The sequence below is a fragment of the Phyllostomus discolor genome, chromosome X, assembly GCF_004126475.2.
Source record: "Phyllostomus discolor isolate MPI-MPIP mPhyDis1 chromosome X, mPhyDis1.pri.v3, whole genome shotgun sequence".
Classification (NCBI taxonomy): domain Eukaryota; kingdom Metazoa; phylum Chordata; class Mammalia; order Chiroptera; family Phyllostomidae; genus Phyllostomus; species Phyllostomus discolor.
The window spans coordinates 60870450-60889778 of record NC_050198.1 but is presented as its reverse complement, the minus strand read 5'-3'; the positions used below and the strand labels follow the sequence as shown (position 1 = coordinate 60889778).

General features: G+C 37.3%; 1 protein-coding gene across 4 annotated transcripts in view; it reads right to left on the bottom strand.

Annotated features, from left to right (window-relative positions):
* SYTL4 (synaptotagmin like 4) overlaps positions 1-19329 on the bottom strand; it is a 133633-nt gene that overhangs the window by 29673 nt on the left and 84631 nt on the right. For all 4 annotated transcript variants that reach the window (XM_036017029.1, XM_036017032.1, XM_036017031.1 and 1 more), the window contains exons 6-7: positions 13135-13236; positions 12605-12677 (exon numbers count right to left, since the gene is read on the bottom strand). In XM_036017029.1, coding sequence (XP_035872922.1) covers positions 12605-12677; positions 13135-13236 — 175 coding nt within the window. The remainder of the gene's footprint in view (positions 1-12604; positions 12678-13134; positions 13237-19329) is intronic.

Below are 19329 nucleotides of genomic sequence, written 5' to 3'. Positions count from 1 at the left end.
CATAACAGTTTTCTTCAAGTTTGTTCCTATTATTTTACTAATTTTTATTTTAGTTTATTTCAAATCTCATATTTATCCTCCCTCTTGTTCTTATATTTGTTTTAAATTTTATTTTTCCCTTTCTATACTTTGTTTCTATTCTATACTCTTAATACTTTTCCTCTTTCCAGCCCTTCAACACCATTTTTCTTCCCATTAGTCATCTCATATTTTTTCCCTTTCATACAATATCCTTATTCTCTCTCCATATTTATTAAGGTCTTTGCTCATTGGTTGTTGATATGGAAGTTGTTGCATTTCTTCATTTTATTCCTAGGGGGTCACAATTTTTGTATTTCAAATCGGTATTTTACTGTTCCCTTCTACTCTGTTTTGTGTTCCTCCTGCCCTTCTTTTTTAAAGTATATTTTATTGATTATGCTATTACAGTTTTCCCAATTTTCCCCCTTTACCACCCTCCACCCTGCACCCCCCAGCCCTCCAGCATTCCCCATCACTTATTTCATGTCCATGGGTTGTACATATACATTCTCTGAATTCTCTGTTTCCTACACCATTCTTAACCTCTCCCCATCTATTTTATGCCTACCAATTGTGCTTCTTATCCCCTGTACCTTTCCTGCCTATTCCTCTCATCCCCTTCTCCATTGAAAACCCTCCATGTGATGTCTCTTTCTCTGATTCTGTTCCTGTTCTAGTTGTTTGCTTAATTTTTGTTTTCATTGATTTTCTTTTTTTAAAGTTCATTTGCTGATAGTTGTGTTTTTTGTCATTTTATTGTTCATAGTTTTTTATCTTCTTCAATTTCTTAGATAAGTCCCTTTAGCATTTCATATAATAAGGGCTGGGTGATGATTAACTCCTTTAACTTGACCTTATCTGGGAAGCGCTTTATCTGCCCTTCCATTCTAAATGATAACTTTGCTGGATAGAGTAATCCTGCATGTAGGTCCCTGCTTTTCATGACTTCAAATACTTCTTTCCAGCCCCTTGTTGCCTGCAAGGTTTCTTTTGAGAAATCAGCTGATAGTCTTATGGGCACTCCTTTGCAGGTAACTGTCTCCTTTCCTCTTGCTGCTTTTAAGACTGTCTCTTTGTCTTTAACTTTGGGTAACTTAATTATGATGTGCCTTGGTGTGTTCCTCTTTGGCTCGAACTTCTTTGTGACTATCTGGGCTTCCTGGATTCCCTGGAAGTCTATTTCCTTCACCAGACTGGGGAAATTTTCCTTCATTATTTGTTCAAGTAAGTTTTCAATTTCTTGCTCTTGTTCTCCTGGAACACCTATAATTTGGATGATGGAACATATAAAGTTGTCCCAGAGGTTCCTAAGCTTCTCTTCATTGTTTTGAATTCTTGTTTCTTCATTCTGTTATGGTTAGATGCTTATTTTTTCCTTTTGTTCCAAATTGTTTATTGAGTCCTGGTTTCCTTCCTGTCACTGTTGATTCCCTGAATATTTTCCTTTATTTCACTTTGGGTATCTTTCATTTATTCTTTCATTTTTGGACCATGCTTAATGAGTTCTGTGAGCATCTTGATTAACAGGGATTTGTTAATCCCTCTCCATCACATAGATTGGTATCTCCTTGTCGCTTAGCTCTCTTTCTGGAGTTTTGCTCTATTCTTTCATTTGGGCCATATTTCTTTGTCTCAGCACACTTGTTAAGTTGTAAGGGGATGGGGCCTTAGATATTCACAGGGCAGGGTGGCCCTCTTTGCTGTGTAGTGGTCCTGTGTGTTGGGGAGGGGTCAGAGAGGGAACAATGCAGCTCGCTTGCTCAGCTCTAGTCCCACTTTCCAACAAACTCTCATGTGAGATTGGGAGTTCCTCCCACCATGTCAACCCCTCCAACATTGTCCATAGTCAGCTCTGAGTCTCAGTCTTCTGTTCAGCCAGCCCTGCCCACACGCCCCCACCACCTTGCCAGGGGTCCTCTCCATCTACCTGCCTACCCTGTCTCATTCCTACCAGTGTAGTTCACTGTTTCTTTAATTCCTTGATTGTCAGAGTTCCATGCAGTTTGATTTTCTGGCACTTCTGGTTGTTTATTGTTTTTAGATTGGTTGTTATCCTCCTTTTGGTTGTGCAAGGAAGCAAAGGGTTTCCACCTACACCTCCATCTTGGCCAGAGACCACCTGCCCTTTTTTCATCTTAAATTGTACTTTTCCCCTCTCTTAGCCTGGTTTTCATTCCTTACTCTTATTGTTTTTTTTTCTCTCTATCATCTCAAAATCACTTTTCTTTCCTTCTTATTCACTTTCCACCTGTACTAATCTTTGCTAAGTTGTCATTTATATTGCTGTGGTGGATGTTTTTTCTTCAATTTTGTTTCTGTTTTTTCACTTTTTATTTTTTAAACTTTTTATTCTCCTCTCCCTTTTTCCTACTGTATTTTGTCTTCTTTGTTCCCTTTTTTTATCTATGATGTAAATTTTATTTTCTTTCTTGTCTTTGCTTCCATTACCTACTCTTATTATTTCTTCTGGCTCTACCTTCTCAAAATAATTTTTCTTTCAGTTATTCATCTCACATTTGTTTTTCCTTTCTTATGATAGCCTTAATCTATTTCCACTTTTATTAATATTTACTCATTTGTTGTTGATATTGCAGTTGTAATTGGGCATTATTTTTGCAGGTGTGGGTTTTTTCTTTTGGTCATTGTATTTTGTTCTGTCAGCACATGTACAACAGCACACAAGACCTGGTGGGTGGTGTGATGCTCAGTCAGCCAGCTGGAGGGAAGAACCTACCAAAGAACAACCCAACACAACCAAAATCCAACTACAACAAGAGAGCCTACATAAATGGCATAAAAGGTATCCCAAGAGTTACAGTTCAACTACACAACTGAGGCCCACAGGTCTCCTACAACAGAAGGACACTACACCAAGACAGGAAGTTAAAGCAGAACAATGTGCAGAAACAAACAAAAATAGTCACTGAAAATGGGGAGACAAAGAAACAATCCCCAACTGAAAGGAAAGGAGGAATTACCAGAAAGTATGCTAAATGAAATTGAGGTAAGCAATCTATTAGACATAGAGTTCAAAGTAATGGTTATAAGGATGCTCAAAGAGCCCAGTGAGAACTACAACAGTATGGGAGCTACAAGGAAGTTAGTGGGAACCACAATAGCATGAAAAAGTACATAGAAAGTATGAATAAGAGCCAGGAGGAAATGAAGAATACAATATCAAAAATGAAGAATATACTAGAAGGAATTAAGAGCAGGCTAGATGAACCAGAGGGATGAATGAGCAAATTGGAGGACAAGGTAGAAAAAAACACACAGAACAACAAAATGAAAAAAAGACTCAGAAAGAATGAAGAGGGGTTAAGAGAGTTGTAGGAGAGCATGAAATGTAATAATATTTACATCATAATATATCAGAAAAGAAGAAAAGAAGCAAGGGATAGAAAACCTGTTTGAAAAAGTAATGACAGAAAACTTCCCTAATTTGGTGAGGGAAAAAATTCACATAAGCCCAGGAAGCACAGAGGGCCCCAATCAAGATGAACCTAGAGAGGCCCACTCCAAGATACATCATAATTAAAATGGCAAATTTAAAGACAAAGAGATAACCTTAAAGGCAGAAAGGAAGAAACAGCTAGTAACACACAAGAGAAACTTGATAGGGTATCAGTTGATTTCTCAATAGAAACACAACAAGCCAAAAGGGTTAGCATGAAATAGTCCAAGTAATGTAAAGCAAAGGCCCTCAAACAAGACTACTCTACTAAGCAGGGTTCTCATTTAATATGGAAGGTGAAATAAGGAATTTCCCAGATCCCCCCCAAAAAAACATTTAAAAGAGTGCATCTCCTCCAAACCAGCATTGCAAAAGATGCTAAAGTGACTGCTTTAAGAAGCTGAATTAGCCCTGGCTGGTGCAGCTCAGTGGATTGAGTGCTGGCCTGCAAACCAAAGGGCCACTGGTTCGATTCATAGTCAGGGCACATGCCTGGGTTGCAGGCCAGGTCCCCAGTAGTGAGCACACGAGAGGCAACCAGACACTGATGATGTTTCTCTCCCTCTCTTTCTCCCTACCTTACCCTCTGTCTAAAAATAAATAACATCTTTAAAAATAAGAAGATTTAGTAAAAGGGAGAGAGGGGAACACAGGGACAAAGGGAAAATGGCGATGAATAAGTACCTATCAATAATAACCTTAAATGTAGATGGATTAAATGCTCCAATCCAAAGACATACGGTAGCTGAATGGATAAGAAAATATGACCCCCATATACATGCTCTACAAGAGATAATGTTAGAACAGAAGATCTACACAGAAAGTGAAGAGATGGAAAAAATATTCCAAGCAAATGGGCATGAAAAAAACCTGGGTAGCAATACTTATATCAGACAAAATAGACTTCAAAGAAAGGCCATAACAAAAGACAAAGGACACTACATAATACTGAAGGGAGTAGTCCTGCAGGAGGATATAACTCTTGTAAACATATACGAACTCAAACATAGCAGCACTTAAATATGTAAGGAAAATCTTGGGGGACTACAAGAAAGACATCAATGGCAACACAGTCATCATAGGAGATTTTAGCACCCCAGTGTCTACAATGGACAGATCTCCAAAACTAAGAATCAACAAGGATACTGAGGCACTGAATGACACTTCAGATCAAATGGACTTAATTGACATGTGCAGAACATTTCACCCCAAAGAAGCAAAATATACATTCTTTTCAAGAGCATATGGAACATTTTCAAAGATAGATCACATGATAGGATACAAAATAAGCCTTAACAAAATCAGGAACACTGAAATCATATCAAGCATCATTTCTGATCACAATACCTTGAACTTAGAAATCAAACTCAAGGAAAAAAACTCTAAAACACTCCAATACATGGAGACTGAATAACAGGTTATTAAATAATGAATGGGTTAACGATGGGATCAAAGAAGAAATCAAAAAGCATCTGGAAAATAATGAAAATGAACACACAACAGACCAAAATCTATGGGACCCAGTAAGGGAAATCCTAAGAGGGAAGTTCATAACATACAGTCCTATCTAAAGAAGACAATCTAAAAGAATGTCAATAAAACTAAACCCACATCTACAAGAACTAGAAGAACAACAACAAACAAAGCCCAGAGCGAGTGCAAGGAAGGAATTAAGATCATAGCAGGATTAAATGCCATAGCGGCTAAAAAACAATTCAAAGAATCAATGAATCCAGGACCTGGTTCTTTGAAAAGATAAACAAATTGGTAAACATTTAACCACACTAATCAAGAAAAAGGAGAGAGGACTCAAATAAATAAAATGAGACACAAAAGAGGTTATGACAGATACCACAGAAACACAAAGGATTGTAAGAAATTGGTATGAAAAAACTGTATGCCAAGAAATTGGACAACTTGGGTGGAAGATAACTTTCTAGAAACACACAATCTTCCAAAACTAAATCAATAAGAAGTGGAAGACCCAAATAGACCGATAACAACTAGCGAAATAGAAGCAGGAATAAACAAACAAACAAACAAACAACAACAACAAAAAAACAGGCACACAAAAGCCCTGGACCAGATGGCTTCACTGGTGAATTTTACCAAACATTTACAAAAGAACCAACTCCTATCTTTCTCAAACCATTCCAAACATTTCAAGAACAGGGAAGACTCCCACCTCTTTATATGAAGCCAATATTATCCTAACTCCAAATCCAGTTAAATACACAACAACAAAAAAAAAAAACTACAGGCCAATATCTCTGATGAACATTAATGCTAAAGTCCTCAACAAAATGTTGGCAATTTGGATCTAGCGATACATTAAAAAAATCACATACTATGATCAAGTGGGGTTCATCCAAGGAATGCAAATCGATAAATGTAATATACCATATAAAGAAAATGAAGGTCAAAAATCACATGATCATATGAATACATGCTGAAAAAGCAACTGAAAAAATCCAGCACTCACTTTTGATAAAAACACTGAGCAAAGTGGGAGTAGAGGGAGTGTACTTCAACATAATAAAGGCAATATATGAGAAATTTATGGACACCATCATAATCAATGGGCAAAAACTAAAAGCTTTCCCCCTAAGATCAACAACAAATCAACGGTGTCTGCTTTCACCACTTCTATTCAACATAGCATTGAAAGTTCTAGCCACAGTGATCAGACAACAAAAAGAAATAAAAGTTGTACAAATTGAAAAGGAGGATATAAAACTCATTATTCACAGATGTCATAGATAGTGTACATTTGGTACCACACCAAAAAACTACTTGACCTAATAAGTGAATTTGGTAAAATAGTGGAATACAAAGTCAATATTCAGAAATTGATAGCATTTTTGTTCACCAGCAATGAAATATTGGAAACAGAAATTAGGGGAAAAATCCCATTTCCTATAGAAACAAGAAAAATAAGGTACCTAAGGAATAAATCTAACCAAGAAGGTAAAAGACCTGTACCCAAAAGACTATAGAACACTGAAGAAAGAAATTGATGAAGATACAAATAAATGGAAACATATACTGTGTAATGGACTGGAAGAATAAACATCATTAAAATGTCCATACTACCCAAAGCAATTTATAGATTCAATGCAATTCCTATTAAAATATCAATGGCATACTTCACAGATCTAGGACAAATATTCCAGAAATGTATACTGAACCAAAAATGACCCTAAATAGCTTTAACAATCTTGAGAAAGAAGTACAAAGTTGGAGGATACACAATACCTGATATCAAATTATACTACATGGCCACTGTAATAAAAAAAAAAAAGTTTGGTACTGGCATAAAAACAGACACATAGATCAATAGAAATGAATAGAGAGCCCAGAAATAAACCCAGGTCTCAATGGTCAATTAATATTTGACAAAGGGCACAGAAGCATACAATGGAGTAAAACTAGACTCTTCGATAAATGGTGTTCGGTGAACTAGACTGGTATATGCAAAAAAAAAAAAAGAAATTAAACAACCAACTTATTCCATACATCAGAATAAACTCAAAATGTATGAAAGATATAAATACAAGTCATGACACCATAAAAGTCCTAGAGGAAAGCATAGGCAGGAAAATTTGACATATTCTATACAGCAATATTTTTGCTGATATATCTCCTAGGGCAAGAGAAATAAAGGAAAAATAAACAAATGGGGCTACATCAATTTAAAAAGCTTCTGCACGGCCAGAAAAACCATTATGAAAATGATTGTATGGGAGAATATATTTGCCAATGATACACTGGAGGAGGGTATAATCTCCAAAACATATAAAGAACTCAATTGACTTAACACCAGGAAAACAAACAATCCAATTAAAAATGGGCAAAGGACCTGAATACACAGTTCTCCAAGGAGGACATACTGATGGCCCATAAACATGAAAAGATGCTTAACATCTCTAGCCATCAGAGAGATGCAAATTAAAACCACAATGAGATATATAACCTCACACCTGTCAGAATGTCTATCATTAACAAATCAACAAACAATTGCTGGTGAGGATGGGGAGAAAAGGGAACCCTAGTGCATCATTTGTGGGAAGGCAGACTGATGTAGCCACTGTAGATAACTGTATGGAATCTCCTCAAACAATTAAAACGAACTGCCTTTTGACCCAGTTATTCTACTGATGGGAATATACCCTAAGAATCCAGAATCACAAATTCAAAAGAACCTAAGCACCCATATGTTCATAGCAGCACTATTTATAATAGTCAAGTGCTGGAAACAGCCTAAGTGCCCCTCAGTTAATGAGTGGATAAAAAAAAATAGTACATTTACACAATGGAATAATATGCATCACAAAGAAAGAAGGAATTCCTACTTTTTGTGACAGCATGAATGGAAATGGACATTATTATGCTAAGTGAAATAAGCCATTGGTGAAAGACAAATATCATATGACCTCACATATAAGAAGAATTTAATGAACAAAATAATCTAATGAGCATAATAGAACCATAGGCCTAGAAGCATGGAACAACTTATAGTGACCAGAGTGGAGGGTGTGGATAATGATGGAAGGAAGGGGAAGGGAACAGTAAAAGAACATGTTTGAATGACCTATGGGTATGAACAACACTATGGGGACTGACTGGGGGAACGGGTGGTTGGCTGGGCAGAGGAAGGCAAAGGGGAAAATGAGAACAACACTAATATAGTAACAATAAAATTCTTTTAGAAAGGGAAATTGAGAAAACTGTACTACTTACAATTACATGAAAAATATACCTGGGAATAAATTTAACCAAGGATGTAAAATACCTGTACTCAGAAAATTGTTAAGACATTGAAGAAAAAAAACAACTGAAGAACATAAAAATAATTGGAAGCATATACTATGCTCAGGAAGTTAAATTAACATCATTAAAATTTCCATACTACCCAAATCAATCTATAGATTCAATGCCACTCCTATCAAAATACCAATGGCATATTTTGCAGACCTAGAACAAATAATTCAAAAATCTGTGGAACTAAAAAAGACCCCTAACAGCCACAGCAATCTTGAGAAAGAAGAACAAAGCTGGAGGTAACACACTACTTATATCAAACCATACAACAATGCCATAGCAATCAAGACAGTATGGTACCAGCATAAACACAGACACATAAACCAACGGAGCAGAATAGAGTGCCCAGAAATAAAATCACACCAATATGATCAATGAATACATAACAAAGGAAGAACAAATGGGGTCATGACAGTGTATTCAAGAAACTGTTTTGGGGACCTCACTCCATGGCTCAGTGGGTTGGAGACTTGTCCCATAAACCAAAAGGCTATGGGTTCAATTCCCAGTTGGGGCATGTACAGGGGGCAACCAATCAATATTTCCCTTTCATACCCCTCTTTCATATCTCCCTTCCTTTCCCTCTCTTCCCTTCCCTTCCCCTCCTCTCCCCTCCCCTCCGTTTCCCTCTCTTCCCTTCCCTTCCCTTCCCTTCCCTTCCCTTCTCGTCTCTCTCTCTCCTTCCTTCTCTAAATCAATAAAAAATAAGCATATCCTCAGGTAAGAATTAAAATAAATATATAAGTAAATAAATGGTATTGGGAAAATGGATCAAAATAAAATAAAATAAAATAAAATAAAATAAAATAGGTCACTTCCTTACATCACATACCAGAATAACAGATTAAAGACTTAAGTTTATGACCCCAAACCATAAAACTCTTAACAGTAAACTTAGGCAGTAAACTGTCTGACATTTCCCTTAGTAACATGTTTTCTGATATGCCTTCTCAAGGAAGGGAAACAAAAGAAAAAGTAAACAAATGGAACTATATTAAAATAAAAAGTTTTTGCAAAACATAAGAAATAACCAACAAAATGAAAAGAATACTTACTGAATGGGAGAACACATTTGCTAATAATACACCTGATAATATCCAAAATTTATAAAGAACTCAGAACCTAAGGTGATTTATAGATTCAATGCAATCCCTATTAAACTCACCAATGACATGTTTCACAGATAGAGAACAAACATTTCAAAAATTTATATTGAACAATAAGTGATCTCAAAGAGCCTCAGCAATTTTGAAAAATGACCCAGAATAGCTGCAGCAATTTTGAGAAAGAAGAACAAAGAAGGAGGGATCATAATACCTGATATCAAACTGTATTACAAGGCCACTGTAATCAAAACAGCCTGGTACTGGCATAAGAACAGACACATAGATGAATAGAACAGAACAGGGAACCCAGAAATAAATCCAAGTCTCTATGGTCAATTAATATTTGACAAAGGGGGCAGAAGCATAAAATAGAGTAAAAATAGCCTCTTCAACAAATGGAGTTGGGAGAGCTAGACAGCTACATGAAAAAAATGAAACTCAATCACCCACTTACCCCATACACAAAAATAAATTCAAGGTGGGTAAAAGACTTAAATATAAGTTGTGATATAATAAAAGTCCTAGAGGAGGACATAGGCAGGAAAATCTCAGATATTCCATGCAGCAATATTTTCACCCATATGTCCCCTAGAGCAAGGGACATAAAAGAAATAATAAAAAACGGGGCCTCATCAAAATAAAAAGCTTCTGTATGGCTAAATAAAACAGCAGTAAAATTAAAAGAGAACCAACCATATGGGAAAACATATTTGCCAATGATACCTCAGACAAGGGTTTGATCTCCAAAATATATAAAGAACTCACACAACTCCACAGCAGGAAGACAAAAAAAAAAAATTAAAAAATGGGCAAAAGACCTGAACAGACATTTCTCCAAGGAGGACATACAGAGAGCCCAGAGACATATGAAGAGATACTCAGCATCACTCCCCATCAGAGAGATGCTAATTAAAACCACAATGAGATACCACTTCACACCAGTGAGAATGGCCATCATAAACAAATCAACAAACGACAAATGTTGGAGAGGATGTGGAGAAAAGGGAACCCTAGTGCACTGTTGGTAGGGATGCACACTGGTGCAGGCACTGTGAAAAACACTATGGAATTTCCTCAGAAACCTAAAAATGGAACTGCCTTTTGACCCACAATTCCACTGCTGGGATTATATCTTAAAAACTCTGAAACACCAATCCAAAAGAACATATGCACTCCAATTTTCACAGCAGCACAAATTACAATAGCCAAGTGCTGGAAGCAATGTAAGTGTCTATCAGTAAATGAATGGATCAAAAAACTATGGTACATTTAAACAATGGAATACTATCCAGCAGAAAGAAAGAAGGAGCTCCTACCCTTTGAGAAGGCATGGATGGATCTGGACAGCATTATGCTAAGTGAAATAAGCCTGGTGGTGAAAGACAAATACCATATGATCTCACGTTTAACAGGAATCTAATCAACAAAACAAACAAACGAGCAAGCAAAATATAACCAGAGACATTGAAATTAAGGACAAACTGACAGTAACCAGAGGGGAGGTGAGAAGGGATAATGGGGGGAGGGGGGGAAGGTTTTGAGGAACAAGTATAAAGGACACATGGGCAAAACCAAGGGGGAATGGAATCAGGGGAAGAAGTTGGGGATGACTGGGGTGGAGGGGCAGTGGGGGAGGAATGCAGACAACTATACGTGAACAACAATAAAGTTTAAAAATATAAAATAAGCCCTGGCTGGCGTAGCTCAGTGGATTGAGTGCGGACTGCGAACCAAAGTGTCGCAGGTTCGATTCCCAGCCAGAGTACATGCCTGGATTGCAGGCCATAACCCCCAGCAGCAGCAGCCGCACATTGATGTTTCTCTCTCTCTCTCTCCCTCTCTCTCTCTCTCTCTCCCTCCCTCCCTCCCTTCCCTCTCTAAAAATAAATAAATAAAATCTTTTAAAAATATATAAAATAAAAAATTAAAAGTTTAACAATAAAAATAAAAGAACTCAGAGAAGTTAACAACAATAAAAACAATCCAGTCAAACAGTGGGTAGAAGACCTGAATAGACATTTCTCCAAAGGGGACATACAGATGGCCAAGAGACATACGAAAGGATGGCCAATGTCACTAACATCAGAGAAATGAAACTTAAAACCACAGTGACGTATCACCTCACACCAGTCAGATTGGCTGTTATCAATAAATCAACAAACAAGTGTAGGTAAGGATCTGGAGAAAAGGGAACCCTCATGAACTGTTGATGAGATTGTAACTTGGTTCATCCGCTTTGGAAAACTATGTCGGTTCCTCAAAAAATCAAAAGTGGAACTGCCTTATGACTCAGTGATTTCACATCTTAGGATCCAATCAAATAAATGAAAAACACTAATTTGAAGGAAGATATGCACCACTATGTTCATTGCAGCATTATTTACAACAGGCAAGATATGAAAGCAATCTAGGTATTCATCTACAGACAAGTGGATAAAAAAGTAGTGATATATATAATGGGATATTATTCAGCCATAAAAAGAATGAAATCTTACCATTTGTGACAGCATGGATGGACCTAGAGAGTATTATGCTAAATGAAATAAGTCAGACACAGAAAGAAAAATAGCATATGATTTCAATTATATGTGGAATGTAAAGAACAAAAAAATAAACGAAATAGAAACAAATTCATAGACATAGAGAACAGACAGATGGTTGCTAGGGGGAGGGTTTTGGGGACTGAGTGGAAAAGGTAAAGTGATTAGAAGTACAAATTGGTAGTTACATAATAATTACAAAATATAAATTGTAGCATAGGAAATATAGTCAATATTGTAATAACTACATGTGGTACCAAGTGGGTACATGAAATATTGAGGTGTTCACTTCATAACGTACATGGTTGTGTAACCACTATGTGATATACCTGAAACTAAAACAAAATATTATTGAATGTAAACTGTAATCGAAAAATAATTTTTTTAAAAGTTAGTAAAAATGAAAAAAGAAGAAGGTTGAGTTTCGCTAAACTATTACAAACTTAAAAGAAAGCTTAATCTTGGGAATTTAATTTAATCCTAGGAAGTAGTATAAAACCTACTTTCTCTTATTTTAAGCAGAACCTTAGAAAATGCTCTGAAGAGAATATGAAGTAAAATTTATTCAGTTGAATTTTTCATTTAAATTCTTCCTGATAAATGAAAGAGCAGGGAGGGGGAGAGTGAAGAGAAAGTGGGAGGAGAGAGATAGAGGTATTTACCTTTTCTACTTGAGATTTGGGATCAGACATCTTCCATTCTGGAAAAAGGCCAGATTTATCCAGAGAGTCTCTCCTGAAGGTAGACACAGAAGTTAAAGCAAAACTACCTCTTCCCCTTCCTGTTCTATCCAGGAACCCAAGCTCTATGGAAGGAGAGACACTGGATTGGGGTCATTGTAGCAACCAAATTCAGAACATTAATTTCACATCAGATTTCCCTAGAAGGAACATAAGCAACTTTGCAGAAACACAAAGATTCCTAAAGGACAGCATCATGTTTTTATTGGTCCAGGAAGATTCCTCCAAGATGCAGTAGCCTGTGGAAGTTAGTGTGCTCCTGAAGGCTGTGATGAGAGACAACAATTGAAGTACTATAGAAGGACTAGTAGCAAGGTCAGAGAGAAGACTTCATTTGACTTGCTGAGGAGAAATCAGGAACACTGAAGGTATAGGTGCCCTACATCCTCATGCTGGAGAACAAACTGGGAACTTGGGTTGAGCAGATGCACAGGGACTTTGGGAGATCTCACCTGGATGTGCTATCTGAGTCAGCTGTGTAGCTATCCAGACTCTCACTCTCAGCATCCAGTGCACTCTTTCCACTTTTCAGCTTGGGCACTTCAAACGGCACACTAGAATAAAACCCAAGAGCCAAGATATAAAGGAAGTGGGCTGTCCTACCAGGCATCAGGCTTCCTTCCAACCCATTGACAATGGTAGCCTAAATGATTTTTCTAAGATAAATATCTGAGTACTGTTAAAACCGTTCAGTGATTCCCCATTGTTTTTGGGATTGAGTCCAAATTCCTTAGCATGTCAAGAAAATCCTCACCTCTCAGCATTCATCTTTTACCCTCCATCTCTCACTTTATACTTTTTTCTTTCTTTCTTTTTTCCCTTTTCTTTCCTTTCCCTTCCCTTTCCTTCCTCCCTCCCTCCCTCCCTTCCTTCCTTCTTTCTTTCCTTTTCTTTCCCTTTCTCTCCCTCCCTCCCTCCCCCTTCTCTCTTTCTTTATATTGTGGTACAGATATAACAAATGGAGACAGTTGTCTCCATTTTCCCCCAATCACCCCCTTCCACCCCATGCATCCCCACCTCCCACCCTCATCCCTACCCCACTTTGGCTTTGCCAATGTGTCCTTTATACATAGTTCCTTGATGACCCCCCTTTCCCCCCATTATCCCTACCCCCCAGTTCCTGTCAGTTTGTTCTTTATTTAAAGGTCTCTGGTTATATTTTGCTTGCTTGTTTTGTTGATTAGGTTCCACCTATAGGTGACATCATATGGTATTTGTCTTTTACCACCTGGCTTATTTCACTTAGCATAATGCTCTCCAGATCCAACCATGCTGTCACAAAGGGTAGGAGCTCCTTCTTTCTTCCTGCTGCATAAGGAAGAAAGTTGTGCAATTCTGTTGTGTAATTGTACTATAGTTTTTGGAGCCACTCATTTACAGATGGACACTTGGGTTGCTTCCAGCACTCGGCTATTGTAAAATCGTGCTGCTATGAACATTGAGGTGCATAAGTTCTTTTGGATTGGTGTTTCATGGTTCTTAAGGTATTATACCAGCAGTGGAATTTCCAGGTCAAATGGCAGTTCCATTTTTAGTTTTTGAGGAAATATCATATTGTTCTCCACAGTGGCTACACCAGTCTGTATTCTCACCAACACTGTACTAGGGTTCCATTTTCACCACAACCTCGCTAGCACTTGTTTGTTGATTTGTTTATGATGGCCATTCTCACTGGTGTGAAATGGTATCTCATTTTGGTTTTAATTTGCATCTCTCTGATGGCTAGTGGTACTGAGCATCCTTTCATGTCTTTGGGCCCTCTGTGTGTCCTCCTTGAGAAGTGTGTGTTCAGGTCCTTTGCCCATGGACAAAGGACCTCATCTTATACTTTAAATTCACAATGATGAAGCTCTTTCAGTTCCCTTAATATGACAACACTCTCCCTCTTCCCTCTTTTCTCTGTCTGGGGTGTTCTTTTCATAATAGCCATTTTTCTTCATCTGGATAAATCTACTCCTTCTTCAGGTCTCTCCTTACAAGTCAATCCCTTCATAACTCTCTGGCCATGCCACCCCAAAGTTGCATTAATAACCTTCCTTTGTACTTTTAAAGCATTTCACTTCTTTGTAGCAGTCATGACATATATAATTATTTGTTTGCCTTTAAGGAAATTAATTTGTTCAATAATTTAAACAAATGATTTGTTTAATGTCTTTCTCCATTAGACTAAGTTCTGTGAGATAATCAATCATGTATCTTGTTCACTGCTGTGTTCCCAGTGACTAGAAGAGAAACTAGCATAGACAGGACACTCACATATTTATTGACTGGATTCTTGACTAAATACCCTCAGTGGGGTTTAAAGTATATACATAAATAAGCAGTATGGTTTCAAGACAGTATTCAGAAGAGCAGAAATATTTTTCAGCTTAATGAAGAATAACCTAAGGCATTCAAACAAACAATCTTCATCTCTAAAAGATAGGACAAAATTCCTGGGCCTCTTACCTTAAGAAAATTGTGAGAGCAGCAAGAAAAGAAAAAAAAATATCTTAAGTAATCTCACTTGGCTGCCAGGACATAAAACTCTCCTGTTCCTCTGACCTCACTGGCTACTCCTCAGTCTCCTGTGCTAGTCTTTCCTGGTGTCCTAGACCTCTAACATTTGAATGTGTCAAGACTTATTCCTTGGATTGTTTCTCTTCACTATCTAGAATTATTCCTAAGTTATCTTATCTAGTCTCATATTATTTATAAATTAGTAACTCCTATATTTATCTCTAACTCAAATGCCAGACTTATATTTTCAAGAACCTACTTGACATCTCTGCTTGGATGTTAAAACACAGCAAGTCCAAAACCAAAGCTCTAATCCTCCCCACAACTTGCTCTTCCATCAATTTCATCAAATAGCTACTCCTTCCTTTCTTTTCTCAGGTGAAAAATCTTAAGAATCACCCTTGACTCCCATTGTTCTCTCAAAACACACATCTAGTGTGTTAGCAAATCTTGTTGGCTCTTTCTTCAATGTATATCTAGAATCTGACCAGTTCTCACCCTCTCCAGTGCATTATTCTGGTCCAAACCATCATGATCTAGCTTCTGGGTGGTTGCAATAGCCTCCTAACTGAACTCCCTACTTATGTCCTTGTCCCCACACAATCTATCCTCAATTCAACAGCCAAACAGAGCTTTTAAAAATATAAATCCACTATAGAATTACCATATGATCCAGCAAGCCCACACTTAGGTATATATCCAAGAGAACTGAAAACATGTATCCACAGAAAAACTTGTACACAAATGTTCATAGCAGCATTATTCATAATAGCCAATGGGGGACACAACCCAAATGTTCATGAATGGATGAATGGATAAATGAAATGTGGTTGATACATACAGTGAAATATTATTGACAGTAAGAAGAAATGAAGTTCTGATACATGCTACAACATGGATGAACCTAAAAAACATTATGTTAAGTTAAAGAAGCCAGATACAAATAGCCACATTTTGTTGATTCCATTTATGCAAGATATCTAGAATAGACAAATCTGTAGAGACAGAAAGTACATTAGCAGCTGGGAGAAATGGGGAATGACTACTTAATAGGTGTAGGATTTCTTTTCAGAGTGATAAAAATGTTCTAAAATTTGATAGTGGTGATAGTTGCAGAACATTCTGAAAGTACTTAAAAGCCACTGAATTGTATAAAGTGTTAGAATGATTAATTTTATGCTATGTAAATTTTACTTCAATTTAGAAAAAGAAAAAAATAATATGTGAGATCCCAGATGGTGGAAGAGTAAGTAGAAGCTATGCTAACCTCCTCCCAGGACCAATCTGGAATGACAAGATTGTACAGAAATCATCTGGGATAACCAACTGAACACTACCTGGAGAGAAGCCTATAACCACAGGCAGACAGAAGAAACAACTTCACCACAACAAGACTGGTAGGGAATGCAGAGGTGGGAGAGGGCTGGCTAGGCTCCCATGGGCAGCAGATGAAGCTCCAGAGGGATACTTCAGCAGCCAGAGGGTTACCCCTGAGAAGTGTGAGGTCTAAACCTTAAATTGGCTCCCCAGCCTACAATACCAGACCCAGAAAGGAACCCAGATACCATCCATCTGTAAAAAGCAGCAGGGTTTTTTGTCTGTCTGGGAGAGATAGCTGAAGATCAAAGAGGCTCTGAAAGGCACAATTCACAAAATTTCGATGGCAGCCACTTACCCTGAGCTCCAACAGAGGCAGGGAAGAGTGGACTACAGACACTTAGGGGAGTCTGGGGTCCATGTTTCTGCAGAGAGAACTGAATTAGCAGCTACCAGGATCCTCATGCTAAGTCATTCCCCATACAGCAGAAGTCATCTTTCCCAGTCAGAGCACTCCTCTCTGAATGGCATCAGCCTAAGGGGAAGCAATAGCCCCATACACAGGAATAATTCTGTCCCACAGTCTGGAGCTTTAGGGCTGCTGATTAGAGCTTGAGGCTATATCACTCTTTAGTTTTACAACTAAAGTACATCTCTGGGAGCTCTATGAGACTTCAGCTGAACCTCCCTAGGGCCCAGTGTGGATAAAAGCCAGCCTTGGTATACAGCCTGGTTCTTTCTGCACACAAACAGGCCAGCAGAGAGAGCCACATGCTTTGGATCACAGATAGCTCCAAAAAGGTTGACTGGGGCCAGTCACAAGTAGCATCTGACAAAGGCCTACATCAGAGTCTTTGGAGATCTACCTAATACATAAAAACAAATACAAAGGAGCAGCCAAAATGGGAATACAAAGAAACAGACCCCAAATGAAAGAACAAGAGAATTCTCCAGAAGGAGAATGAAGAAGAAGATGATGAAATGCAGACAAGTAATATATCAGATCAAGAGTTTATAAAGATTATAAGGATATTCAACAGCATGAAAAAAGACATATAAGTCATAAAAAAGGAGCAGTCTGAAATAAAGAATGCAATATCTAAAACAAATAATACACTGGTAGGAATAAACAGTAGAAAAGATAATGCACAGGACTGAATCAGTGACTTGGAAGACAAGCCAGACAAAAACACCCAGACAGAGCAACAACAACAAAAAAAATTAAAAATGAGGAGAACATAAGAAACATTTTGGACATGACATGTAACAACATTCGCATCATGGGAATATCAGAAGCAGAAAAGAGCAAGGGATTGAGCACCTATTTGAAGATATGATGACTGAAAACTTCCGTAATCTCTTGAAGGAAAACGACACATAAGCATAGAAAGCACAGAGTCCCAAACAAGTTGGACCCAAAGAGGCCTACACTGAGACACACCTTAATTAAAATGAAAATGATTAAACACAAGGAGAGAATCCTAAAAGCTGGAAGAGAAAAGCAGGTAGCTACATAAAAGAGAGCACCAATTATATTGTCATCTGATTTCTAAACAGAAAAATTTCAGGTTAGAAGCAGGTGGCATAAAATATTCAAAGAGATGAAAAGCAAGGGCCTGCAACCAAGGCTACATTACCCAGCAAGGTTATCATTTAAAATTAAAGGAGGAAAAAGGAGCTTCCCAGGCAACAAAAAGCTAAAGGAATTTATTAACAGCAAACCAGTATTGCAACAAATGTTAAAGGGCTTGCCTTAAGAAAGAATAAAAACAGAAGGAAAAAAGAGGAAATAGTCTAACCATAAAATGGTACTAAATATGTATCACCTTAAATAATCACCATAAATGTAAATGGTTTAAATGCTCCAACCAAAAGACATAGGGTAGCTTAATGGATAAGAAACAAGAGCCATATATATGCTGCCTCCAAGACACCCATCTTAGATTGGAAGTTACACACAGGCTAAAAATAAAGGGATGTGAAAAGATATTTCATGAAAATGTAAAGGAAAAAAATTGGGATGGCAGTACTTATATCTGACAAAATAGACTTTAAAACCAAGTCAAAGAAGAGACACTATATAATGTAAGAGACAAAGAAAGACACTATATAATGATAAAGGGAATAATCCAATGAGAGGATATAACCTTAGTAAACATTTTTGCACCCCAAATTGGAATACTTAAATATGTGAAGCAAAGCTTGATTGGCATAAAGGGAGAGATAGACAGAAATGCACTCATAGTTGGGGATTTTAACACACCATTGACTTCAATAGATAGAATTTCCAGACAGAAAATCAACAAGGAAAGAGTGGTCTTAAATGACACACTAGATCAAATAGATTTAATTATCTTCAGAGCATTTCACCCCAGAAAAAACAGAATATACATACTTTTCAAGTACATATGGGATATCTTCTAGGATAGACCACATGTGAGGAACAAAATAAGTCTCAATAATTTGGGAAGATTGAAATCACATCAAGCATCTTCTCTGACCACAATGTTTGAAACTAGAAATCAATCACAAGCAGGACACTGAAAAACACGCAAACACATAGAAGCTAAATAACATGGTATTAAATAATGAATGGGCCAACAAGGTCAAGAAAAATAAAAGAAATAACTTGAAACAAATGAAAATGACAATACAATAATCCAAAATCTGTGGGAAACTGGGAAACCAATCTGAAGAGGTAAATTCATAGCAGTATAGGCCTATCAAAAACAAACAAACAAACAAGAAGCTCAAAAACAATCTAACTTTACACTTAAAAGAATTTAAAAAGAACAACAAACAAGACCCAAAGTGAGTAGAAGGAAGGCAAT